Here is a 26,755-nt window from a genome sequence, read left to right as displayed (position 1 = left end):
ATTAAAGACCCAAAAGGCCAGCAATGAGGTCCGCAGATCATAGTTCTGAATTGAAGCGGCTGCACAATTTATAACAGTGGGACATTGTCTGTTTAAAGAGTTTCCATATTCCAGGGTGAAAGAAAAAAAACATAGAAAATGTGCCGAATTGGAATTTAGAAGAACTGAAGCACAGCTAGCTACCCCCACCCCCCCCCACATAGCGAATGGTAATTACAAGTGCCTCCAGAATCTGGGAGCATGTGAATGAGTTGCAGTCCTCTTATTGGACATTTTACACACAACGCCAGTGATCAGGGACTTACCATTTTACATTCAAGTGTCCACTTCTTCAAATATGTGCATGAACCAACAACCAACACAGAATATCTGATTCTAAATGCATCACCGAGAACCAATTTGATCACAACACCCTTTTATAGATGCGGCCCAGTTCAAAGGATCAGGTGGATGCAAAGCGGAGGTCGTTTTGTTTGTTTTTTTACAGAGCAGAACATGTTGAGGTAAGCTGCGTCTTACCCGGCCCACGCAATAGCCCCATCACTCAGTGGAGGATGTCTAGATGCTGTGAAATCTTGTTTTTAAAAATGTACTTGTTTGAATTCATTGTAATGTAATATATTCTTTGTTGAATGTAGTAATTAGGTATTTATGAATATATGGCTGTGATTTCAGACAAAAAAGAAAATAAAATATTTCAAAATGTTAAAAATTAACTTGTCTGTTTTTGGTGCTGGGAGGTGGCAGAAGGCTAAAACTGCTGCTTTACTGTGGTCAAAGATTCTCTGTAGGCGTGCAGTATCTCTTCATTCCTTTAACACACATTAACTCGACACCGGTTTTAGATTATAAAGGTCTTCAGTGGACCTCAAGGACTGGCCTCAGAGCTGGAGTTGGTCCTGAGAAGTTGCGCTGCGGCTCCCGACTACTCTTGAATATTTATTTTGGGTCAAATGGAGGGAAGTGTCCCTATAACAGTTGACATTAGTGGATATTTATGCATATCTTCAGATAAATTGTTTTTCAAAGCAGTGTGCTAAATGTTATTCTACTACAGAAAATTAACTTTCGTCAACAAAGTAGACCAACCACTAGTGTAGAGGTATGGTTTTCTCAATTGTCCAAAAAGTTAAAATCCCACCAATGAGTCTACTTTCTGTACACAACCAAGAAATAATCCCATTCATTTGACATACACAAATATTGTGGCAGTTTTAATATTTTGAGGCCCCTTAATTCAATTAAATGTACACATGTTTAACACAAGATACATATAAAGCAACCATTCAAAAGAAAGAAATAGAGGAAGAAATATGTACAACTCCTTAAAAAGCTCAGCTAAAGTCATTCGGCCTCAATCATCTATTAACATACATCTTGTGAATAAAACTTGGGAGAAAAAAAACAGAGCACACACAGCGTGCCTGGTGAGAAAGTACAGACTTCAGTCCAAGGCTGATCCGATGCTACGTCCAGAATCCAAAGCGGTTGCCTCCATCCTGGGGATCAATAGTCCGTGACCTGTCCTTTACTTGAACCAGGCAGCAGATTGGAACGTAGTTTGTACATGCAGTTGAGAGAATCGAGAAGAAACGCTCGTATGGTGTTGATCTCCATCAGAGTCAGGTTGTCCAGCTACAGAGAGACATTTAAACAAGGTCACAAAATGAGGGCTTAGAAAGGAGGATGTTTATATTGTTCAATTTCACAGAATAAAACTCTTGAAGAGAACGCAAAAATGTCAGTGTTTAAATGTTCCTGTAATTTCAACAAAATCACTGGTGGGTATTTTAAAATTGGACTGTACATGTTCTTAATTAATTAATCCACAATAAAGACAATGCACAAAAGCAATTTGGGGCTTTTCAATAAAAAAGAAAAAGAAAAGCTGAATAATGTTCTGCCACTTGACTAATGAACTGTTTGATTTGTGGGTACAGTTCTAGAAGATCCCAGCGTGTGAACCTCCACGGCCAACTTTACCTTCGCATGAGCCTCCAGCTGACTGATGAAGCTGTCGGCGGAGAGGCGGAGTTTGGCAATCCTCGTGTCCCAGAGGTCTTTGACCAGCGTGCGGATCTCATCTGCTTTAGGGATGTTGTCTGACGCACTAGAGACACACACACGCACACACACACGCACACACACGTGATGTAGACTCCACGTACACAGATATTACCGCAGCATTTCATCGCCATTAACAACGTGAGCACAACAAGAAGGAAGGTCCCGATTCTGCTTGGGGTGGGAGTTTAAACGACTCACTGGTTCAGTAGCAGCTTGGTCAGCTCCATGTAGTAAGGACTGGGAGCAGGCGTGAAGGCGTCCTCTTTCCTTTCCAGCTCTCGCATCTCCTCCAGCTTCTCTGCACATTAGAAACAGTCATTCAATACAAACCACATTGCAAGATGCCATAAATCATAAACATTAGTCTCTTACAAGTTTTTTTCAGCTTCCTGCACTAAAGATGTGTTTTTTTTTAAATCATTGGCTATTGTGCTTAAGTGTAAATAATGACAAAAATGTTATCGATGATTAACAGGCGTGAACAAATCATCTCATTCACACATCGACTTGGGTAATCTCAAATGGTTCTTTAGGCTAAAAGATTTAACCTCATGAAACCACAGAGCAGAGATAAAACAAAAACAAGGATGTTAGAAGCATTAGGCATTCAAAAATACGTTGAAATGATGCGCTCAGCCACATTTGTGTCACCCATGGGTGATGCAGCCACAGAATCCATGTAGTCTTGGGTTTCAATAGGTCACCGAACGCTATTGGATAGCAGGTCAGAGTTGTTTGCATTGTACATCTCACCAACATCCATCCACGCTGGAGGAACTATTCTACATTTCTGCCTCTGTTTCAAGTTGAGGGCCAGCCACACGGGGACATCCACCGGCAGTCCGGGGTTGAAGGGACCCAGGTCACCCTGAGGACAGAAAGACATCGTCCCGCTACGGTGCGTTGCAGCCTCGAAGCTTCAATATTACACACATGTTAGCTGCTAGTTTTCATTATACAGAACCATATGATCGATAGGGTAAAGGCCTGGATGCTACATTGTATGACAATCCATCGGGTTTGATGAAGCTACCGTTAGCTATGGAGCGAGTCATCACCAACTGCTTGAACGTGTAAGAACCACGTCTTGCTGTGAGCACTTACTTTACTTACTTACCCCGATCAAATAGATCTTATCCAAACTGAAGTTTGGTATTATCTTCACCATCTCTTTCTCGGCGAGGAACTCGACCTCCGAGGGATCCATAGCTGATCGGCTAGATGAGGTGAATTTCTAAATTATTTTACCCGAGTTGACATCGTAGTCTACTTTTTCCCGCGCTGGAGCTCACACGAACGTACACGGAACACGTAGGACGAGCGAGCTACGTCATTGCCTGTCACGTGGTGACCATTTTCACTTTAACCGCGTCGGTTTCTTGGCATTTTATCGTGCGCGTACGTCGTTTCAGAGTTTCTCCACATACGTGTGGTATCTTTAGAGTTTGTCCGTTTGAAGGATGCTAATTATTCTAATTATTCATCTAATGACGACGTTGACCATTCCTCTATTTGTCTGGACCGGAAAAAAGAAACATAACGATAGCGCAGGTAAGCACCACTAGGTGGCAGTAGTGACCAGGTGATGAAGCGTATATCAGTACTTGAATGAATGTCCCCTTTCGAGAAAGGTTTATTATCATTTTTTTATCATTATGGTAAATAGTAGTTTGATGATTTGTTATTTATGTATTTTTTATTATTCAATGTCGTGAAAGGCCCCTGACCTATACTGCTGTAGATTAACAGTATAGGTTTATTGTTTTGTTTTTTTAATTTCACAATAATATTGTCAACACTTTAATGAACTGCATTGCTGTTCAAAAGGACCATTTAGCAATGGTTCAGTTTATCCACAAGATGTAGCCACGAAGAAGTTATGGGTTAATATCTTTTCCTCTGTGTGTGTCAGTTGGCCATGAAAATCATAAATATTAAAAGGCAGTCCTGGAAGCTCGAAATCACATTTTAACGAGAATTCTAGCCCTACAGGTTTTTTTAATGTACGATGTGAAATGACAGACTTTTGCTGTGACAAAGACTTAAATCCAGTTCACTTCAACTCTTCCTTTCTTCCTATTTTGTTGTTATATTTTCTGACCTGTTTTTTTAAGGTTAAGCAATCTGTCTATTTGCCATTCTTTTCCTGTAATGTTTCTACTGCACCATGTCAGTTTACAACATGGTTTTCATATAAATTCCGTCATGCAAAATATTCACCATTCTACAGGTTCAGAAAAGATAACATACTATCATGTCCCTGGCTGACACGTGGCTGATGATTCAGCAAAGCCTTCAATAAAACCACCAATAATCAAACCAAAACCTGGAGGCCTGACAATAAGTCAACTTTTAAGTGTTAAAGGCAGTGGTACATAATAAATAAATAAATTACTAAAGGACTTGAGCCGACAAAACATTTGGTTTCAAAAGGGATTTCATTGTACATTCAGTTTATAAAACATATGCAAAAAATGTGACAATCACACCTTTTATTTTATGGCGCTTACTGCTTAATTTGAAACAGAAAAGTGTTTGTTTCATAACATTAAGTATTGAAATGTTTTAACATAACTTATTTAATAGCAAACTTTGAAGCAGTAAATTACAGTTTCCCCAAAAAAAACTATTCATAGATGCACGCGTTCATTGACATAATGTATTTCTGAACAATCAAAAGCCAATTCACCAATATGTGTATAATCAGAAGAATTAAACTCTTAAGTGTACCGGGAGACATCAATCATTGAAATGTTTGCATAAAAATAAATAATTTAAGTCATATCCATTAAACTAGGTAAGACAAAGATAATAGAAGACTGTGGTTCATCTAAGGTTTACATTGTTTGCTTTTTTTTTTAATTAACTGCCCACAAAATCTTTCAGAATACAGTTCTATATTTTAATTTAGGGGTTTTATACAAACTACACCTATGGTAGAAAACACACTTCTATAATCATCTCTGTAGTACATTCATTTCCTTAAATGTATGATCTCTGTATGGCTACTGGTTGTATTGTTTAGGAGGAAATAATAGATGAAATGCTATAGAATTTAAGTTTATCCACACAACTATAAAGAAACACAAACCATTGTTAAAAAAAAAAAAAAAACGCACACACACACAAAAGTTGCAGTCAAACACAAAATTGCCTTCATCACCTCAGCATCACCTTGTAAAGGTGGACCCACGCCAGCACAGCACATATGGCTCTCGCACTTCAGGGATGTTGGCCTAACCGGTCAGTGCTCCGTAAGTTCCTCTCAGGAGGAGGGGCTTTTAATGGAACAAAGGTCATGCGTTCAGTATTGTTGTACTCGTGTGCTACACAATAAGTAGCATCATGCATGCTGAAACTGCAGAAATTTTTCTTTATGTGTTTTGCACTCGGGACTGACTGGCTTAGCATAGATCCAGGACGGACTTGTTGATCACGGGGTTGGTCCAGTCGTTCCTCAGATCGTCCAAGTGATTGTCAAAGTCAATCAAGTTCTCGTAGGACCGGCCCTCTAACAGAGCAGATGTGATCTTCTGTGCTTCGCTCCAGTCCTCAAAACAGTCACTGGAAGACAAACAATAAAAAACGGAAAACATTATCCGGAAAACCGCCACTATTTTGCTAGTTAATAAGAGAACAGGGAGATTGTAGCACAGACGCTGTGTTTGAGGTTGCATCGTCGATGAGAAACTTACAAAGTTACTTCTCTGCTTTTCCACTTGTTTTCATGATGGTCGTAGATGTGCACAATGGGCTCAAAACAGCTCATTGTTAATCGACTGTTGTCCACCTGAGGGATAAGAAAAAGAAAGACACAGACTTGTTAGGAGTAGCTTTACAGAACCAGGCGGGTTTCTGGCATGTTTTAGGGAATCTACTACTAATGACGTATACTTAATAGTGACGCTAACCATTTTTTTTTTTTAAAAGCATTGAAAGATTGATATTTTTCTAACATCTTCTCGGCATCTTCTCATTTTTTTTATACATTATTAAATAAATCAATTAGCAGAACATATCATTATGAATGCAACCTATTGTTGCTTTATATTCATTTAACCCCATAATTGAATGATGATCTGGTGAAGAGCACAGACTGTGTGGTGAAGTCTTCGGGGTGAGAGCGTAGGTGCTATTTGGAGGTCGGGCTCAACGCAGAAACAAATCAAACTCAGATCAATGCTTTCAGAATGTTTGAACACAACTTTCTGTAATTATCTCTTTAAAATGGTCTGCAGCTACAAAACAAACTTCAGATTGTAGCACTTAATGCTTGATGTGACAAATTAATTCATTTGAGTATACTGAACCAAAACCAGTGGCTACCTGTACGGAAGGTGGGATAAACACATTTGTTTAACTAAAAGTACACTGTATGCTTAAAAAAAAATCTGTCTGCAGTTGCACAACTTCAGATAAATGGACCAAACCTTTATAGTCAAGTGACACCACTCTGGGCAAAAAAAGTATTATTACCATAACAATGGCTGCTTCACTGAAGTTCTCAGAAATCCTGGCAGCCACTTTTTCTGCCACTTGGTTGAGTCTGAAAAAGGGGATAATTAAAAGTAGTTTGCGGCATGGTTTTCAGCAGGGTGTTGGTGTTCATTTCGTGTTTTTGATCGTACCTTGGATCCTTTGTGCGTTCATTGGCTTGATAGTATCCGGCGATGACGTAATTATTTTCTTTACACCAAGTATCAATCTGAGATCCGACATGAACAGCAGAGGTGAGACACACAGTCACATCAACAGATAAACTAAATAAGTCCACTTTGTTAGGGGAACTCACTCCAAGACGGCACTGCTATGAACTATATTTCTATATATACACTGATTCTGACTGAACCTTCCTTGAGAGAACAAGAGCAGCATTGAACAATAATTAAGTTATATGTTGTCTGGCAGTAGTTGCGTATCACGCTGCATTGGTCAGAACAAGGTGAACCCACGCGGTACACGGCGTTTTACTTACCAGTGTTAAAGCTACTTCTAGCATCGGTGCCAGAGCAAGAGTGCCGTGAAACAGCGGCACACAATCCACACACAAGACTGGCTCCCCGTGGGTGTCTTTCTTTTTCTCCTTCATTTTCTCTGCCACCAGCAACCCATTGACGGCGCAGTGAGGGTATTTGGCAGCATGTAAAACCATCTTACAGTAAGCCTGACTCGTCAGCTGAATAGGCATGGTGAGGAGAAAATCGCCGGAATAGGTAAAAGAAAAAGAAAAAAAAAGAATGGACAGATGGTTAGAAGTTGAGTGACCACACGATGCTACGGTTAGCTGACGTGAATGCCAACAGAAAAGTAGATATCCGCCTGACTGACACCTGACGGACGCCAACGTATAAAGTTAAGATTTACAATTAGCAAAAATGACAACGGCCTTTCTGCGCGAGAGATTAAAAACCGTGTTTCGAAATCTAAGCTAGTTGTGCTTCCACCTTCTTCTCGCCTCTGCAGCACCGGTGGTGCCGTAAACTGGACTGTCAATGTCGTAAAATGAGAACACAAAGCATCATCCATCCGGTCTGTTGACCTCCTAGTAACACGACTTACGTATTTCCGGGGACGGTTATACTTCCTTTCAGAGCATCGGTGTACGGGAGCAAGGAAGAAACAGTAGGTCGGATTATTTTTTAATCAACATCCTTCTAACTACATCGTGCTTTACCACATACACACATTTTGACGTTGTACATATTGGGAAAAAAAGTAAAGACCCAACACGAAGTCACCATTTCAACCGAAATAATCAAATGTGCACAAGTGACTTTGTCGGATTGGAGCGGAGCCACCTACCGGGTAGCTTTATCTAGCTTGTAGCATCGGATTTGTGATGGCGGATGTGTCGTGCAGATAGTTTATCTGTTGAATTAGCTTTCTTTTTCACCTATGATCTCAGCAAATGGGAAAGCATTGCGTACTTATACAGTTTGGGCTCATAGAACCGTTATATATGTGATTGTTTTTCCTGGACGGGATGACCTTGTCTTTGCAGCTAACGCTAACGCTAGCATTCGCGTAGCTTTCATTTGTAGCTTATGGTAGACCTGTGTTTTGGTACAATATTGACGGAACTAAACCTAACGTTAATTGCTATCTATGAATTTAAACTAAAGCACGTATAAATATATATATTTAAAGTTTTGTGCAAGCAAAGTGACCTAGTTTGAATGCCGGTATACATCTGTCAAATACCCAATATCTGTTCTTAAAATACCCAGCACCTGCTAACTTATGTTAACATGAGTTTATGAAGTTAAGTTAATATCCTATATATGTGGACACCAGCACACATATGCTATGTTGTCATACATGTTTAAATATATTTAAGTTTGGTAACCTCTTTCATATGACCTTATCCACAGAATGCTGGCCTCCAGAGCCCTCCGCCTTATTGGCAAACGTGCCATTTGCACATCTGTCTGTGTTCGTGGGGGACATGGTAAGAGTGACCCATACTGACTTTATTTTCATGGGTAAATCAGAGGGTTTTTTATGATGGAAACGTCTTGCTATTTATTACCTATCAACTGCCAATGAGGATCATTAATCTGGGATTATGACACAAATCTACAAATGGTTTTGGTATGTTTTTTATTTTAAAGCAAAATCATTAACAAATGTTATTAAAGCAGGGCTATAATTTATTGAAATTGTTTCCCTCCAAGGTATTGGGTTGATGTTAGCTTGTTGGTATAAACATAACTTTCTGTTAGTACAAACGACACAATTCCATTATGTTATTAGCTTTTAGTGTGTAGGAAGATACTTTTAGACACTTTCTTAACTACCTGACACCGTATATATGTAAATCTGTTACTTTGCTTGTATATTATTGAAGCTGAGACCTATTTACCAGCCACCAGCAAAGATTAGTACACAGCTGATGCATGTTTTTATTAGCATACTGTTATACCACGGCAATGCAACATTTAATATTTGTAATACAAATGATATGCCTGGTTTGCATTAATTACAGCATTATGTGATAGTGAAACTTATATGTTGCGGCATTCTTTGTCATCTCATGCAGGTGTTGCTAAGGTAGAGGACTACACTCTGCCTGCCTACTTTGACAGGCGGGAGAATCCCCTCCCAGATATCTGCTATGTGCAAAACCTGAGTCCAGTCCAGGCATCTCTGAAGGAGAAGGAGAAGGGCTCCTGGGCTGCTCTCTCAGCTGATGAGAAGATTGCATGTATGACGGCACTGAGTTTGTTTTAACATTCATAATTGTGGTTCAAACTTATTCTAATATCAAATGTTTGATTCATGTTGTAATGCGTTAATGGTGATTTCATATTTCCTCTATTACAACTGTAATCACCTAGATTTTATTTTGAATGTTCAGTGTACCGCATCAGCTTCCATCAGAGCTTTGCTGAGATGAACCAGGATTCGGCAGAGTGGAAAAGTGTGGTTGCAGGGATATTTTTCCTATTTGGCCTCACTGGCCTGATTGTGCTCTGGCAGAGAAAGTACGGTATGTATGCCATCTAATCTAATGGCAAGATTGGTAATTGCCAACTGTGTTTTCCCTTCAAACTAAGAGGAATGCAATCATCTGTATTACACTTGCTTAATGGAGTCGAATTAAGCATACCACTTAACACAATTTACTTCTTTGCAGTGTATGGACCCGTGCCACACACATTTGATCCTGAGTACAAACAGAAGGAGCTGCAAAGGATGTTGGACATGAGAATGAATCCTATTGAGGGCTTCTCAGCCAACTGGGATTATGAAAAGAAGCAGTGGAAAAAGTAAAGGACCAGGACACACTTGGAGATAAAGGCAGACCAACTCAAAGATACAAGAATACAAATCGTTCTGTATTTATCAATTGTCCACATTACCCAAGTCTCTGCATTTTGGAAGGCACCTTCCTCTTACGGTCGTTCTGTATTCTAAAAATACAAATAAAAATGGTTAAGCTGAATTAATCTCTTTTTTTGTATTGTGTTTACGTATGTAATCATTTTTATGAAATGACGGTTACATGTGAACAAGGAAGCAGTTTACCTCACCCCAAATATGGAGAGTGATTTTGCTCTAAAGTTGTACGAGTTTTTTACCATTTGCAACTTAATGCATTTCCATTCATGTGATCTGTTTGACCTCGTGCTGTGTTGACTGAATCTTCGGTTAAATGAGAAAAAATCACGTATTCAAAAATGAACATATCCGACAGCATCACTTGCAATGGGGATAACAACATTTACAATTAACTAATGTTCTCCAGAACAAGACGCCTCGCCGTCCTACTCGCTCGGAGCTGCAGGTCGGGAACAAAACCATTTCCGGTTATCACCATTACCGCCGAATGCTGGAAGTGAATTGAAGTGAGATGCTGGGAGCAGGTTCCCGCGTTCAGACCGTTTTACTGACGTATGACTTAAGTACGTCTAGTTCTTCCCCACCATCTCTCCGAGGGGCAGAATAACTCCCCACGCAGCCCGGGTCGCTCCAGCCGATGCTGTGATGTCACTTACCGGATGAACCGGTTATTCACGTCAAAACAATCCGGAAGATGATACACAATGACGGAACTGTCGTCGCAGCTGAAGCTTAATGGACAACATTATTGTGGTCTTTAACGATGGGTGGTGGAACTTTAACACGCTGATGAGTTTAAACACCATCACAGCGACTCGGGCAAAGGTTGTCCCCTGTTTTATGAGTCGTTAGCCGGTCAAGCCTCGGGTATTTCTCATTCAAAGTCCATGTTGACATATTGTAGCAGTGTTAGCTCATCGCAGACTCGCGTAACGTCATCATGGGCAATGGAATGAATAAGGTAGGCTTTGGTTTTGTTCCATGTAGCCGTGTTAAAATATTTGTCCTTTGCTCTTGTGTGGTGCATTGTCCAACGTGTAGCTGGTAGCTGCGTGCCTCTCGTAACGTCGTCATTCAACCAATCACGTGACATGTTTCCCTCCGTCCCACACTGGTAATAATTATGGGAATAATTCAAATAATGGATAATCTTCGGGTCAATGCATAACTCATCATTTGCATGCTTTAATAATTGGTGAAGATAAACGACTTAAGATAATAATGCTCTGGGTTGAGAAGTGATGAACTTATGTCATAAATATCTGATTTATTATGGTTTTGTGATGACACCAAATCCGGACTTCTGTTCTTCTGAGAGAATTATGCAATCTTTCTTTAAGGATCAAATCAATACTTTATTGCAACTTTCTTATTCTATTTATATTTTCTCCCATTCCAATTATCACTGGTATTTATTTTTCAAATTATGGCAAAAAGTTCATTTGAACACAACAGGTTAAGTACAATTTCTCTTTTTCAAACAAATCAATATAGTAAGTCTAGTATATTTCAATTGGATTTAATTCCCACAACAAGTCACTCATACGTTTTTATGAGTGCAAATCTAGCACTGGATTTTGCTTGATGATAACAAAGTGCAGCACTACCCTGTGGCTTCTTGCCACTCACAACATTGTCCTGATAATCATGCACTATTGCATCAGGCCTTCTATGGCTGTGGGGAATGATGTGCTGGATTTGGTCTTTTATACCTTAAATCCAATCTGGCTCAACCCAGGACTTTTGTTCATTTTCAAGTGAAGATTTTGCAGCTGGACTGCAATAATATTTAACCTGAATGCAACATGTCTTCTGCCTCACAGGTTGTCGACGGGCTCTACCTCGGGAATATAAGAGGTAAGTCAAACATGAATGATTGTGGTGTGGATTGATACAGTAGAATATCACCCGTCTTTAACCAACAGCAATTTTGAACATCTTACTTGGCATTTTGGCATTTTAATGCAGCACACTGGCAATAATACATGTCAATGTATACAAGTGATTTCAGAGATAATAGATCCAATCGCCTTGTTGACTGACAGCATTTAACATTAAAGGTGTTAATGGTGGCGCTTCGTGTAAAGTACGCAGTCATCTGTGTGTCTCTCCATGACCCCGAACTTCTCAGCTATCGTGCCACTTGCAGTTTTCTATCTTTAGCTGCCGGGATGATCTCTCCACATGATGGGCCATGCATTATGGCTAAAATTAGTTCAAGTGACAGGAAGAAGTCCCCCCAAGCCTTACTGTACCGAATGATGTCTGTTAACAGACGGCGTCCTGTGCGGCGTCTTACAATACAACCGGTTGTTGTTGTTGTTGTATCAGCCACCAATGTGACTGTGGTGGGATATATTTCTCTCTCTCTTTGTCCCAGATGCAGAAAACAGAGAAAGCCTTTCTAAGAATGGCATCACCCACATCCTGTCTGTATACAACAATGCTAAGCCAGTGTTTGAGGTCAGTGGAAAGTCCTTGTTGGTTACGTCAAACTGTCTATATTTCTTGTGAAAACTTCACAGTTACATTTTTCTATGACCTTGTATGTAACACTGTTACATATGATACTGTGATGTATCGTGTCAGCCAGCTGGGGGCGGTGATGAGTTATGGTTGGAGCGTGGAGTATGTGCCTGATAATGGCAGTTTAAATCCCTACTAAACCTAAACCCCTCTAATGTAGTGTAATTGCATAGTAAGGTTAAAACATTACATCCATGGGTTTTATATGTATTATTGAACATCGTGTTTTAGGTGGAGCATTCCTAGGAGTGATTTAGCACAAAGGGCCTTGTTGTCTATCGTGTTTTAGCATTTCCTGGAAAATGTTCTAGAAAATCATAGACGTACCTTCTGCACATTTACCTAATAAATTATTCTGGGTTTCAGACCTAAAAGATTTTAAGGTAGAACGGATGCCCACCTGCTAAACTCATCCGTGCCGTTATTTTAGATAATATAAACATAGCTGACAATTTCCAGGTAACATTCACACATGTATAACTTTTATTCTTCAATTTTGTTTCTGTTGTTATGCATGTATGTCTTACAGGACATGACGTATCTTTGTATTCATGCAGCTGATGCTTCCAGCCAGAACTTGTGAGTAGGCCCATATGCATTAACACTCTGAGACACGGGTTGCATCTCCGATTTCTTTATTTCCACGTGCATGCGATTTCAGAAGCACTAATGAGTCAGGCAGTATTATTTCAACACTATTACCGTCCAGAGTGTGTGCCAGGGTGTGACTGCCAAATGAAAACTGTTACAAATATTATATGGGGACTTTTTAAAGTTTAGAATACATTTTAATTTCATTTAATTGCATGTGGGCAGATTATGGCTTATTTCTTTTATACTATGACCTATAAAATTAAACCAGAGCTGACCAAGAGCTCTCAGTTTATTTATTAATTTACCAGTTCTTATTATCTCTCTCTCTCTCTCTTTATCTCTACATTTCTATAGCTATCTATAGATAGAGTTCAATGTGCCAATTTTCATCAAGGGGGGGGGATGTGGTACTGAAAGAGGCCTGTGCTGTGCCTCCGACTTTGCAGCGGCCGCTAACACAATTAGTCATTGCATTTCGGTTGATTTTTTTTTTTTTGTAGGGTCTTTTGATCTCATGCAGGAATAGGAGCAGTAAATCAACACCTGACATTGGCTAAGGGCTCAAAACAGAAGCATCACTTATGTCTTTCAGTTTGAGAATCTATGCAGAAGTTTGCACTGCAATGGCTTGCACTTTGAGTTCTGAGCCGGTGAGAGATTATTTTGTTGCTGCTGTAGTGGTGTCTGAAAGTGATTTCAGATTAAAATGGGACAAAGACAAAATAGGGACATTTTAATGCAAGATGAAGACTTTAATTTAATGCTGAGTAAGCTAAGAAGTTTGGTTTTGCCGGGTTACGAGAGTTGATTCTTTTTTTTGTAGTTTGTAAGTATTTGAGGTTAGTTTACTTTGTAAAGAAGAAAACAGAGCTGTGTAAAGTAATGCGATTTGGGATCTTGAGTTTAGCTGGATGTTACTGATTGGGTTGGAGGTGTCTGACCTCCCCTGTCGTAATCGAGTGTCCTTCCCTCAGGCATCACAGGAAGGAAAGCCGAGAGTGACATCTGGCTGTTGGCCTCGACCCCGTGTGTCACAATCACTGGTCTGACTTGACGGGAGTGGTGAGGCCAACTGACGCACCGCTGTGCTCCCCGCCAGACGGGGAGCCTCTTTCGCCGGGTCTGACGGCCCCTCCCACGCGTGAGAGCCACAGCGGGGACGCTTTTTGTCACGTTGGCTCTGTCTGTAGCAGTGTGAAACGGTCTGAAATAACCTTAAGAGTTCTCAGAAATAAAGAAGCTGCGCTAACAAGACCAACTCGTTCACTCGTATTGGTGAGGATGTCAAGCTTGTTGTATAAATGACAAGCAGTACAGTTTATGTGATGCCATCCCTTCTGAATGAATAAGCCATATTTCATTCCCTGTATTTTCTAACATGCACATGAATCTGATTGTGCAGGGCATGTCCCTCCTCTATATTTTCATGATAAGCCTGCTATGGTTTAATTCAGTGTGCACCGACCATGAAGGTGTGAACTCATTTGCATCAAAATTTCCAAACAACATACGCACTTGTTCAAGGAGTCTGCGTTTCCACTCTGCAATTTTTTGTTCAATATGATTTTTTTCTTAAATTTGAATAATTGTATTGAATATAATTTCTAACATATCATAGAATTGCACAGGGTATTTTTTCTTTTTAAATTCACATTAGCTCAACAATTTGTATTGGTATTTTTTTCAAGATTCAACTGGCCAAAACCTCAAATTTTCTGCATATTAAACAAGACAGCCGGAAACATCTTTGCTAGGAAGACAGAACTAAGTGCTGAGGAGACATCTTTTAAAGAGGAGTTTGGATCTCACGAAGAAGGGGAAAAAAAAGTAAAGTGCCAGTCAATCTATTTTAGCCCCAGTCTGTTACTCTGTCTGCTATTGAGTAACCAGCATCTGCTCCTCAGGAGACTGTGCCATCAGCCATGCACTTCTCGATTATGCAAAACAACAACAGTGTTTCCTGACTGTAAGTTGGAGATTAGATTGGAGCAGTTGCACCTCATTCCTCTGCTTGATGTTTATTTATAATTCTAAAAGCCTAAAATGATCAGGCTTTCTGTGATTATAAGAGATAAGCTTATTTCCGTTTGTAGTTTGGGATGAATTGAATTTGTCTTGCATTCTTAGCACTCTTTAGCTTTTGAGCGGCTTGCATATTAGAGAAGAGTCTTACAAGTTGGTCCAACACAGCCGCAGTATGAGCACATTTTAATTATGAGGACAGAAGCATTTCAACACGATTGTTCCACCAAAAGGCAGGAGGCTATTTGCCGTATTTATTGTTAATTTTGTAGACCCAGAATGAATGAATGTTACAACATATTGTCTTTTTGTAGACAACATCCAGGACCGTTATTTCCCTTGCCTCCCCCCACTGTCTGAGGTTTGGTTGACCACAGATTCTCTGTTTGACGAGTTTTAACCTTTTTCCCACATGACAAGTTAGAGGAGTGGAGGATAAATCACTACTTCTCAACATTGTGACAAAAACTTCTGAAGACTTACTGCCCCCGTATGCGTCCCGCCATTTCTACCGTCAAAATCATAAAAGTATAAAGTTACCATAGTTTAAACAACTTATTTGAAACACAAAGTCAGGGACTCAACACAGGAGTTTCAGTTCAAGGTGTGCTTTCTCATATCCTATACTTCGTTAGTCTATTTTTTTTTTTTACAGCCCGACATCACTCCCCCTTGGCAAAAACAAGCCTGTTTCCTGATTTAATGTGCAGGAGTCTAAATGCTAGCATTAGTTCCTTTATTTTGTACTGCAAAGATCAGTGCTCTACAATGTGCTAAAAGTCCCTTTGTTGTCCTTTTCCCTTGCCAGATTGCAGCATTTTAAAGAGTGCATCGGCTTCATCCATGAATGTCGCCTGAATGGCGGGTCCTGTCTTGTTCACTGGTAGGCTTTCATCTTTAACTCTGAAACCAGTCACTTTTCTGGCCTCTTTTCAAAATAAAGGGTTTAGTACCTATTTACCGCTTATCGTAAAGAAATAAGGGGATTCCCATGAGGTTGCCATATGACGATAACCAAGCCGTGTCCTCGGCTGTGCTGCAGCCTCGCAGGTGTGTCCCGCAGCACTACCATGGTGGTGGCCTACCTGATGACTGTCACCCACTACAACTGGGATGAGTGTCTATCTGCGGTCAAGGCCGTTCGCTCCTTTGTCGGCCCAAACTGTGGCTTCCAGCAGCAGCTGCAGGAGTACCAGACGACACAGGTCTCAGAGGTAAACGCATGCAGGAACCCAAAGTCATGGTGTTTGCACACACGAGATGCCCACTTTGACAGATCGCTGTCTAAATGAAAGGCGTTTTGAGTGGTTATCTTTTAAGATTTTTTAAGAAAATAAATCCATATTTAATCACGTCTTCTCTTGAGCATAGTTCTAGCTTTGTGTGTTGTGTGCTGTTGTTGGTAGACATGCAAAGGAGCTGTATGTGGTGACGCACACTGTGTGTGTGCTTAACTTTATGTCATGGAATGTGACTATAAACCAACCGTAATGGATGACCGTCTCATTTATGACTATTTGCCATGGTTTTAAAATGGTTTCTACATTTCTTTAGTGGAAGAGAGGCTTAACATTAACGTGATAATAGTGGTGGAATTACCTTAGAATGCACGGCAGATCAAAAATAAAAAATCCAAAAGGTTTTCAGAAAACTAGGACGCTGTTTTAAGTACTATCCTTATTTTCACATTTTACATCTTTATGTTGCGTTTTCTTCTATGTTGAGACTTTACTTCAGCCAGTATGTACCACATGACCACATTGCAGATGGCTGTTTGCAGCTTTAACATTAGTTACTGGGGGCACCGAGTGTGTGATTCCATTGCAGCAGCTGTGTAGAGAAGGGGAACTGCAGGGGGTTTGCTGAGATTGCATTAGCCTCGTACTGCTAATCACGTGTCCAGTATTACTGTCAGCATCTTGCAACATAATATGCCTTAAGAAAATTCTCATTGTTTGTAGATCTTGCACTGATTTCGAGGATTTAAAGGGAAATGGTATTTCTGTATTTGTGCTTTTCCCCATATGCCTCAGAAAGAACGTTAGGAATCCTTAAGACAAATACATAGTTTGGTCACAATTGCAGCATTAACAAAATCTACCATCACTGTAACAAGACATGAAGTGCACGCCCCATGACTTTGTGGTCTATAAATATACTGTAATAATCCAGAAGGAGGTGTGAAAGACCAGATAATAAATACAGTGTTACCTGCCAAAACCACTATACATGTGTAGACAGTAAGATATTAAACATTGTAATGTAACATGATCTTAACATCTTGTTCCCAGTATCGAACATGGTTAGGGTCCAGTTTCCGTCCCAGTCCATTCAATGACCAGGAACAGGTGGGTGTCCTGTTGAGCCAGTACACAGAGCAACAGGAAAGCCAGAGCCGAGGAGCCGACCGACGGCGGATGAATCACGCCGTGGGTGTCTCTGCCGGGCCGTCACACCCTGCTGATCCTGAAGGCAGCAGCTGAAACATGGGCCGCTGACGATGCCAATGTCCTGCCCTACTCTCTCTGCAGCTATTATCATTATTATTATTATTATTATTCTCTACCTAATTACACATCAACCTCAACTTTCATGCAACTTTATGGCATTTGTTCAACTCAAAATATCTACTATAATAACAGCGGTTTAATCATGGCGGTTGATTTAGAATTGGGCTTCAGACTCTTATCCACCAGCAGCACCTTCCTCGCTCATTTAGCTGAGTGCGGCCAGGGTATCGGCGCTCTCAGACGCTCTACTCTTTAGCTCAGCACCTGCCATGATAAATAGACTATTCTCCCACGTGGCTCTTTACACAAGCATTGTCCAGCTTGGTAGCCTTAAATAAGTGATTATGCTTTCTTGAAGGAACATTTTATCTCCCGTTATGGGGGTGACCCGTCAATGCTGGTGGACAATTGAATCCCCTTAAACAAAATTCTTAGCAGTTATTTTGACATGGGCCAGTTGTGATCAGTACTGCAGATGGGGATTGCAAGTCACACGTGTAAAAACTGGACATTGCATGTACCATTCAACAACCAGTCAATACACAATAAGCGAATAATGGGCATCTGTTCGTAGATAGGTGTGTCCCTTCAATATCTATATCAGCGGTTAGAGGCGGAGGAAACGTGTTAGTCGTCTTTATCAGTTACAGGATAAAAGAAAAAGTACAAAAGTTCAAAAGGCCAAACCCTTTGTAGTTTGTCCGTCATCAGGCTGTTTAATAAGTCATGATTAGGTCACTGTAGAGTTGCAGAGAACATGGGATTCTACCATAGAGATTAAAAAACTTGAGACTAGAAGTAACCTCTGGAGTAAGTTTTAAAATTGGTGAAACGTTCCTTTAAGTAATGCATAGCAAGTTGAATTGGGAAACACTACAATACATATGAAGAATAACTGCTGATGTGCAGATGTGAAAGTCTTTCTGATTTTACTGAATCTGATTCATCTTTGTTGTGACAAAGCTGATTTACATGTTATGTGTGTTATAGATTAATAGCTGTAGGTATTTTTTTCTATTGTGTATTTATGATGCTTTTTGTGTGGGTTTTGTAATAAAATGTTGACAAAAACTCAGAAAATGCTAATAAATATATACTATCAACCCTTTGTGTCTGTATGGATGTAATTGTGACTCACTTCTTGTCTGCTCAATTCAAAATAGAAGAACAGCTTTTTCATCTCCACGTTGAAGAATTCAAATTTAAAGTTAAATTATTCTCAGCAGATCACTTAATAATGCTGCTTTACAAGACCCAGAAGAGTGCAGCTTTGTAAAAGCGTGTTTCATATTTTTCCACCAGAAAAGAACTATCAAGGGCATTCAAAATAAATGCTTGAACACTTGAATTTCATTTTTTAATTTATATTAAAAAGACAAACAACCATGATATCAAATTAGATGTATAATTCTACCTTTTTTACATATTACCAAAACTTCACCATTTTCAAGCGCTAAAACTGAAAACCACTTTTAGTCAAAGTTATTATGGATTACATACAAGATACCTTTAATGTACAATGAGCAGATGGTATCAATGATTCACTGGTATGCAGCTGTACTACACACATTACTATGAGATTACTCATACATTGAATATGAATAGATCAGTTAAACAATATCTTCAATGTTATTCTGTAAAGATACCCAAATCAATATCAAGATTTATATTGTTATTCTCATTTGTGCTGCACTAAAGAGGCGCATAAAGTCCAATGAAACCTGTCAGAAATTAAACACTCAGACTTTCACTTTCTGAAGAACATCAACATTCCATAAAATCTTCAAAGCAAGCAATGTTTGTTGGAAAATGCAAAAAATACGATTAAACTGTCAAATTAACTAAAAATGACTTCAATAAAATGATCAATTAATGGACAAATAGCCAAGAATATAATTACAGGGAAGGTATGATTTTATGGAGGATAGACATTAGGAGTAAATGCTTGACCCACAAGACGTGTGATGATGTTCAACGCACACATAACTTGGCTTTATTATTGAGCCCACGGTGAATCCCCCTTTTGATCCCAAGCCCGTATATTGGAATGAGGACGTCTGGCATCCCCCCTTTTAAAGTTACCACCAAGCAGAGCCGATGATTGTCATCTGTCGCTCACTGAGTGGGCCTCGGCGGGGCGCATCGCCTCGAGTTTGAGCGCAGAATTCCCCCCACAGCTCAAGGTAACTTGTGACTCTCCGAGTTTGTTCAACACTTCGCGTCTGCGTGGGCATTAGCGTGGGCCGCCACTTTACAACCCGGTGGCTCCAGTCAGGCCATTTCTTGTAAACGCCCGAAGTTCGAAGAAAAAAGACTTCCGGAATGGGCGGAGCCACCGAGCCCCGAACGCACACATTGGTCAGCGTCATTGCGGCGTCGTCAAATCATCTGCCTGCCGCTTCATTCATAACTCGCAGCACAATCAAATCGATTGGCATGTGTCAGGCAGAAGCTGAACTCACTTGATGAAATCTGACAGGCGGCCATCCATTAACGTCTCAGGATATCACTCATAGGAACAACAGTTCAACCAACCGTAAGTGCTTTTACTTTCATATTAAATAGAAGGCAAGGTGGTCCAACACATGACAAGTTTTTAGTACTATAAATAATTATATCCTCGTCATTTAGGTACAAGGAGGAATTTAAAACCCAACTTTTCTTCTTTAAGATGTCCAACTCGGGAGGACGGAGGCTGAAGCAGTGGCTGGTGGAGCAGATCCAGAGCGGGCAATACTCTGGACTGCAGTGGGAGGATGAGAGTCGCACCATGTTCCGAATTCCATGGAAACACGCAGGGAAGCAGGATTACAACCAAGAAGTAGACGCGTCCATTTTTAAGGTTTGCCAGCACTCTTCGTGACGTCCCGCGGAAAGAACAGAGTAGTGTGGGGACACTTTTGGTTTCACACAGCGCTGTGCGTAAAGCACAACTTGATCACAGATCACAAGTTCTTATGTGAAGTAAATAATAATGTAGGTCAATAGAGGTCATTACTATGCATAGTTTGTAGCAATTGAAACTTAACCCCTTTCAACATTAACACAATTGAATACATTTTTGTTTTTTAGATAATAATAATAAAGAAGAAAGCATGCAAAGCACCAGTGTTATTTAAACAAGTAAAGTTTTAAATCAGACTTTTTTCGTCTGTTTCTTTAAAAAAATTAAAAATAGGCTTCCAATTTTTTTCTTGTAGCATCCAATTTTACCACAATAAATTGCTATATTTAACATTATATTTTCCCTCCACAGGCTTGGGCTGTGTTTAAAGGCAAGTTTAAGGAGGGGGAAAAGGCTGAGCCTGCAACATGGAAGACCAGACTCCGCTGTGCCCTGAATAAAAGCCCTGACTTTGATGAGGTGACAGAAAGGTCGCAGCTGGACATCTCCGAGCCCTATAAAGTGTACCGAATTGTACCTGAGGAAGAACAGAAGAGTGAGTTTGCAATGAATGTGATGAAACCCAACATTGATTACCTTAACTGATGATATCATTCCTGAATTTCTCCTGCAATTTTTTGTCATTTCCATGAAAAGAAGTTACATGTTTGTGCCACTAACCAAATCTTCATGTACGTTTCTTTCACCTCAAGATGGCAAAAGCTCAATAATGACCATGGCGGCTACCATCAGCTCTGCGGATATCCCTGACATGGACTGCAGCCCTGCAGAGATAGAGGAGCTCATTAAAGAGGCGAGACTACCTTATAGTTCAAAAAATGTATAAAAACATAATGCTTCCCTCTCTCGTTCCTCTATGCTTTGTTGAAAACAGTTTCTCACATTGCAGTCTTTTCACAGGAGGAAGGCTGTAGTATACAGGCCAGTCCTGAGTATTGGTCCCATGGCAGCATCAATGGTAATTGTCACATCTTAGCATTTTGTGTTATTTCTCAAGTAAGACTGTTTTGTTTATTCTTTGAGAGGTATGAGCTTGAATGACAATTAATTTTAATTGGAAAACAACTCCAGGGAAAAGCTCAATGATATGTCCCTGTGCTAAATAGAGTTGGTTGACTGTTGAATTCAGCAATGGAAGAATTGACTAACATCCTGTAGAAGTCTGCTGACTAAGATGATTATTTTGCATTTAGATCGTGCTAGAGAAATTGTTTTTCTGATGATGTAGCAAAATAACGACATAACAGTGGTTGTGCATGTCTACTGATACGCCCATTGACACATTATTTCCTCTTGCATTTCACAGCTTTCCCCCTGAATCAGGACCCTTTGCCATCAAGCAACTCAGTCAGCTCAGGTATTCATTGATGTTACCCATCAAAGTTTCATAACAACATCTACAGTTAGACATTCACAGTAATAATAACATTGCTCGATGCATTTTATATTATTTTTGTGTGATTATTACTTGCAATTTGCAAAGCTCACCCAATGTTCTCTTCTCTAGCTTTCTCCCAGATGATGATCAGTTTCTACTATGGAGGAAAACTGATGCACAGCACACTTGTAACTTATCCTGAAGGCTGCCGGATCTCCCCGCAGCAGCACCTGGGTCGTGGAGCTCTATACAATTCAGACAGCATGCAGAGTGTTCCTTTTCCCTCTGCTGAGCTCATAGAGTATGACCGCCAGCGCCATGTCACACGTAAGCTCCTGGGCCACCTGGAGAGAGGCGTACTGGTACGTGCCAACCAGGACGGCATCTTCATCAAAAGGCTGTGCCAGAGCCGGGTCTTCTGGAGCGGGCTGGGAGAAGGGGGCTCACAATACAATCCCATGCCTTCTAAACTGGAGAGGGACGCTGTCGTCAAGATTTTTGACACCGAAAAGTTTCTTCAAGGTGAGATTAGTCAGTTATTCAAAAGCTCAAAACCTATACATTTCTTATCAATGCTTAAAGCGATCAAACTCATAATGGAGCATTTATGAATGACAAAGTCTGTTTTAACAGCTGTTTACGTACTTCGTATGTTCCAGCTCTACAGCTGTACCAGGAGGGGCACTTCCCCGCTCCTGACCCGGCGGTGACTCTGTGTTTTGGTGAGGAGCTGCAGGATCTGAGCAATGCCAAGAGCAAACTGATCATTGTGCAGGTAAGACCAGTCAAGTCGTAACACAGAGCAATGTGGACATTCAATTCAGAATTTAGATTCCATGACAGAAAAGTATGAATCGCCGTAAATGTTGTTTGTTTGATAATAAAAACACATCTTTCTGTCTCCTCTCCCGATGGCAGATCACAATGGTCAACTGCCAGCACCTGCTGGAGGCAGTAAACATGCGTCGGCCGCAGCCCTACTGCAACAACTCAAACCTGGAGATGTCTGATTCTGCGGCCAGTGACCAGATGGCTCGCATCTACCAGGACCTGTGCAGCTACAGCGGCCCCCAGAAGCCCGCCTGCTACAGGGACAACATGCCCATCACCGCCTGAACTGTGAGCAGCAACGCACCTGCCATGGAACACACCGAATGTACAACTTTTTATAGACATTTGTTATTCTCCTAACTTACACTGAAGGAAATTCAGGTTAGTTTTTACTCTTTAAGTTTATACCAATCATACCAATCACATTGTAGACATGCGTAGATGGAATAGTAAAGCTCTTAAAGTAAAACCTTTCAAATGTAGCTCATTAGGATTTCCATAATATCTGTTTGTCTGTTTTTGTATATACAGTGTTGATATACCCTGCGTCTAACTTCTTTTTTTTATCATAAGAAAGAGTAACCATGTTATAATCCAGCTCATGAGAAACGGTGGTATATTCTTATATGTGCTACACAACTCAAGAACAGATTAGTGTTAAATGATAGAGATGAATATTTTTTTCAGAATTCTTTCTATTTTTTACTTGTATTACCGAATATTTGTATGACTTGATAAAATCTTTTTGGGAATTTTAGATGCAATGTTTCTTTACATTAAAGATATGTTTTACTATCAGATTATTTTGTATAAACTGCATTTCTAGTAAAACTAATTTTGTACTAAACTGCACATGCTCCTCTGTAAATAATGTTCTTTTCTGTTTTATTTTGACCAATGCTGAATGTTTACCATGATAGACATGTTAATGCTCAATAACCACATATAACATATGGTTTACATTGCTGTCAAAAAAATTAAAATCCACATGTGGAACTGTGAACTTGGCTCTGCACTTAATCTGCATAACCGACACGGATAACATAACTTTCACTTTACTCACGATAACAAGCACGATGTTTGCGGTTGGTTACCTATGCTAATATGTCCCTGCAACTGGAAACCCAAGTGAAGTGAATATAAATCATTGGAGCATGGAAATGGCGAAATTGAAAAACAAATATTTCTGCTTGTGTCTATGCTTGACTGAATTTATGTAACGCTCCATAGATGAAACATTTGGAGCTACGCAAATGCTTTAAAGCAAGTTTAACATTCATCTATAATGACGACATGTGACAGCATGAAATGAAGGTCATATTTTCTAGGACAATGAGGAATTTCTGAAGATTGAATTTAAACATTCTATCCAAAAATGTCTCAGCACATGTTCATGAAAAACGTTTTGGTTCAGTTATTTTCTTTTGACAACAACAACATCAACAACAACGGTACTTTTCAGTTTAGAGGAAACTCCTTCACTACATTCACTACTGTTTAATACTCCGGTTCAGGAATGATACAACTACAAAACTGAAGGAACTCAAAGGAGGATCTCCGGTAGTCCTGTCCCTGGTGAGTCACAGAGAAAGGACCCTAAGGGAGATGACCAACTGCAATGATTCACTATGAGACTTCTTCTTTTTCTTATATTTCGTCTTCTTCTTTTCCATCTCCTCGTGTGTCTCACACAGCAGGTCATTAAAGACCAGGAGACGGATGACAGTGTCGTCCCACATTTCAAACCAAGTATATAGTGGAAACATTGGAAGAGGTTTGCACAAAGTCTTTGTTGGATTAAGACACTCACACAATGCAAAAGTGAAGAAGTAGTTTTAGTTCTAGAACTGGGTTTTCTAATGGTCATCATGAGTGATGCTACGTCTACTCTACATATATCGCTACTGTCAGGTGAAATAAAAAACAAAACAAAGCTTGAAAACCTGAAAGTTAACACATAGATACATGAATGCAAGGTCCTTTAGATACAAAGAATACAACTCATCTTTCCACACAATGTTGGGGAATTAGTTCAATATTATATAGCATGTCATGTGCTTTTCATCTGTGGGACAACACATGACATATAACACTTAAATTAGAATATCTCATCAAGGATTCAGTGAAGAAAAACACAGGTGGGATGTGTGTGGTTATCTATAGGGGACTTCTGTCGGTTCTACAGAACAGGAACTCACTTCAAAAACTGTCACAGGAAACTACAGCCCCACCCTCCAACCCCCCCAAATAGCATGTCAGAGACTGGGTTGCAATAATGCATTCAGGAAACAGACAGTGTAATCTGGGATATTAGTATTCTAGTTGAAAACTTAGATTTACAGTCCTGTACTACATGTGGGTACAAATGTTGGTTTCAATAATCAAAACAAAAAGACTGCAGCCATGTTTCGTCCATAGGAAACAAAATCACCAGACACAATCACAATGTGTCGGAAAATTAAATTGTAAACGAGGCGAGACCATTTTCCAAGAGAAGGCTGCTTTTACTTCTGTTAATGCCTCTTTAGTTTTAATTATGTTAACTTTTTAAATTAAGACGAGAAGAATTGTGGTGTTGACACTTTGATTAAATAGCAACGTCCCATCTCTGCCCGGTGCGCAGTAGGAAGAGAAGGAAGCACATTCTTGCGTGCATTTCTGCTAACAGAATCTCTTTTTTGTCACATTTGCAGTGTTGTCTGCAATGTGGTTCTCTTTGTATTGCAACATCTCTTTGTGGTGTCTGAGGCTTGCCACAATAAATCATTAGAGACAAGTGACAAACAGAACTGATGTTCTCATCGTACATAGCCATGGGCATCTGCTCCATGACAGTTCATTACTCTGTGATGTGCAGCAGCTACTAATAGGAACTGATGCAAGTTTTGTGAAAAGCAGCACTTCAAGGAAATCAAGCAAAAAAAGAAGAATAACCCTAAATGAGTTTTCCTGTAAAAAGGAATTACTATTTGCGTTGTTTCCTGATTTGTCTCTATCGCTGACTCCTCAGTTATTTAATGTCCTTTTTTGACTGCAGGCTCATCACTGACCTTAAAGTTGTTGTTTTCCAATGTATCAGATGAACAGTTGTGAATAAACTTAAAGAGGCTGTGTGTTTATCTAAATGTAATGTAACTACAAGGCTCATTGATGTTATACCAGATGAGACAGAATATAAGCAACGAACGCCGGGGCAGGAAGTTCGGAAACACCATGGGCAGGTTGTGTTATGCAAGTTGCAGTGTTGATTGCGTTGTTGGGGTCTCTGGGGAGAGTGCTGGTTTAGAATCAGTGTGGCTGAGATGAGAATAGGCACCCAGAGAGGAACTGGAAGAGCCTTGAGGACGCTGTGAGTGGAAACACAGGTGGACACAGGAGCCCACATCCTGGGACGCTGGGAGAAAGCCACCTAACCACACACGTGTGTGTGCGCACACACACACAGGCACTGGTTGCCCAGATTATCAAGGATCATATCCTCTAATCGGTATCAGTTCACGTCAAACGTCCCTAAAGCCACGTACTGATTGACGTCTATTTAACTGTTCAGCTTGTCAAATGAAAAGTTGTGACAGTGGCTTAGAATGACAAACGTACCAAAGCTCCAAATCACTTTATATCTATTTTGAAGACACCAAGAGAGATAGCAAAATGTAGCTGTTTTTCTAAGAAGGTTTTATTTCAAGTCATTCAACATGTGACTGATATCTCAAGGAGTTCTGACTCCAGCCCTCAAAGTTTTAAATAAAAATAGGTCAAATCATTAAAATAAAATTGTAGGGAAAACAGTACAAATACAGTACTCTTTTAACAGGGATTATAAAATCTAAAGTGACCAGACATCTCTAGATTCAAAGCTATCATAAAGAAGGAGACTGGGTATGTTATATGTCAATCAGCTAGTTAAGAGACAGCTGAGAATTGCATCAGTCTCTTTTCTGGTTGCTCCACTCTCTGACAAGAGTGATCCCTGACCGCCTGATCAGTCTGTGGACAGGAAACACAGGAAGGAGCCAGGGAAGATGTTCCCGCACACAACTTCTCCACTCAAAGAGGAACAGTCAGCACAGAGGTCAGCAC

At 40.1% G+C, this 26,755-nt stretch overlaps 5 protein-coding genes across 8 annotated transcripts; 3 read left to right on the top strand and 2 right to left on the bottom strand.

The window, feature by feature from the left end:
* Nucleotides 1–525: 525 nt before the first annotated feature.
* On the bottom strand, nt 526–3,604 carry gins2 (GINS complex subunit 2). The gene is made up of 5 exons (XM_037452549.2): nt 3,185–3,604; nt 2,821–2,935; nt 2,266–2,365; nt 1,984–2,110; nt 526–1,635 (listed from the first exon to the last, which is right to left on the bottom strand). Exons 1-5 carry the CDS (start codon nt 3,272–3,274, stop codon nt 1,507–1,509), a joined length of 561 nt encoding a protein of 186 aa, XP_037308446.2. The 5' UTR covers nt 3,275–3,604; the 3' UTR covers nt 526–1,506.
* Nucleotides 3,605–4,494: 890 nt separating this feature from the next.
* Nucleotides 4,495–7,613, bottom strand: emc8 (ER membrane protein complex subunit 8). Of its 3 annotated transcripts, none has more exons than XM_037452525.2 (6): nt 7,043–7,533; nt 6,696–6,772; nt 6,544–6,613; nt 5,763–5,857; nt 5,468–5,631; nt 4,495–5,345 (listed from the first exon to the last, which is right to left on the bottom strand). In XM_037452525.2, exons 1-5 carry the CDS (start codon nt 7,253–7,255, stop codon nt 5,472–5,474), a joined length of 615 nt encoding a protein of 204 aa, XP_037308422.1. In that variant the 5' UTR covers nt 7,256–7,533; the 3' UTR covers nt 4,495–5,345; nt 5,468–5,471. The 3 variants fall into 3 exon arrangements, with proteins under 3 accessions (XP_037308422.1, XP_037308433.1, XP_037308413.1); XM_037452536.2 differs by having other exon boundaries at nt 4,497–5,631; nt 7,043–7,243; nt 7,512–7,613; XM_037452516.2 differs by having other exon boundaries at nt 4,497–5,631.
* LOC119196668 (cytochrome c oxidase subunit 4 isoform 1, mitochondrial) lies at nt 7,561–10,012 on the top strand. Of its 2 annotated transcripts, none has more exons than XM_037452571.2 (5): nt 7,561–7,689; nt 8,439–8,515; nt 9,107–9,271; nt 9,425–9,556; nt 9,704–10,012. In XM_037452571.2, the coding sequence occupies exons 2-5, from the start codon at nt 8,440–8,442 to the stop codon at nt 9,838–9,840; spliced, it is 510 nt and encodes a 169-aa protein (XP_037308468.1). In that variant the 5' UTR covers nt 7,561–7,689; nt 8,439; the 3' UTR covers nt 9,841–10,012. The 2 variants fall into 2 exon arrangements, with proteins under 2 accessions (XP_037308468.1, XP_037308459.1); XM_037452562.2 differs by having other exon boundaries at nt 7,567–7,693.
* Nucleotides 10,013–10,522: 510 nt separating this feature from the next.
* Nucleotides 10,523–18,665, top strand: dusp22a (dual specificity phosphatase 22a). Its single transcript, XM_037452501.2, has 7 exons — nt 10,523–10,870; nt 11,733–11,766; nt 12,290–12,372; nt 12,965–13,014; nt 15,860–15,934; nt 16,094–16,265; nt 17,343–18,665. Exons 1-7 carry the CDS (start codon nt 10,850–10,852, stop codon nt 17,532–17,534), a joined length of 627 nt encoding a protein of 208 aa, XP_037308398.2. The 5' UTR covers nt 10,523–10,849; the 3' UTR covers nt 17,535–18,665.
* Nucleotides 18,666–19,984: 1,319 nt separating this feature from the next.
* irf8 (interferon regulatory factor 8) lies at nt 19,985–23,626 on the top strand. Its single transcript, XM_037455431.2, has 9 exons — nt 19,985–20,097; nt 20,233–20,403; nt 20,818–21,001; nt 21,159–21,259; nt 21,367–21,424; nt 21,773–21,823; nt 21,974–22,366; nt 22,504–22,619; nt 22,763–23,626. Exons 2-9 carry the CDS (start codon nt 20,233–20,235, stop codon nt 22,958–22,960), a joined length of 1,272 nt encoding a protein of 423 aa, XP_037311328.2. The 5' UTR covers nt 19,985–20,097; the 3' UTR covers nt 22,961–23,626.
* The last annotated feature ends 3,129 nt before the right edge of the window (nt 23,627–26,755 follow it).

Source organism: Pungitius pungitius, chromosome 4 (genome assembly GCF_949316345.1).
Source record: "Pungitius pungitius chromosome 4, fPunPun2.1, whole genome shotgun sequence".
NCBI lineage: Eukaryota > Metazoa > Chordata > Actinopteri > Perciformes > Gasterosteidae > Pungitius > Pungitius pungitius.
The sequence above is the reverse complement of the archived record's forward strand: the minus strand, read 5'-3'. Positions and strand labels throughout refer to the sequence as shown.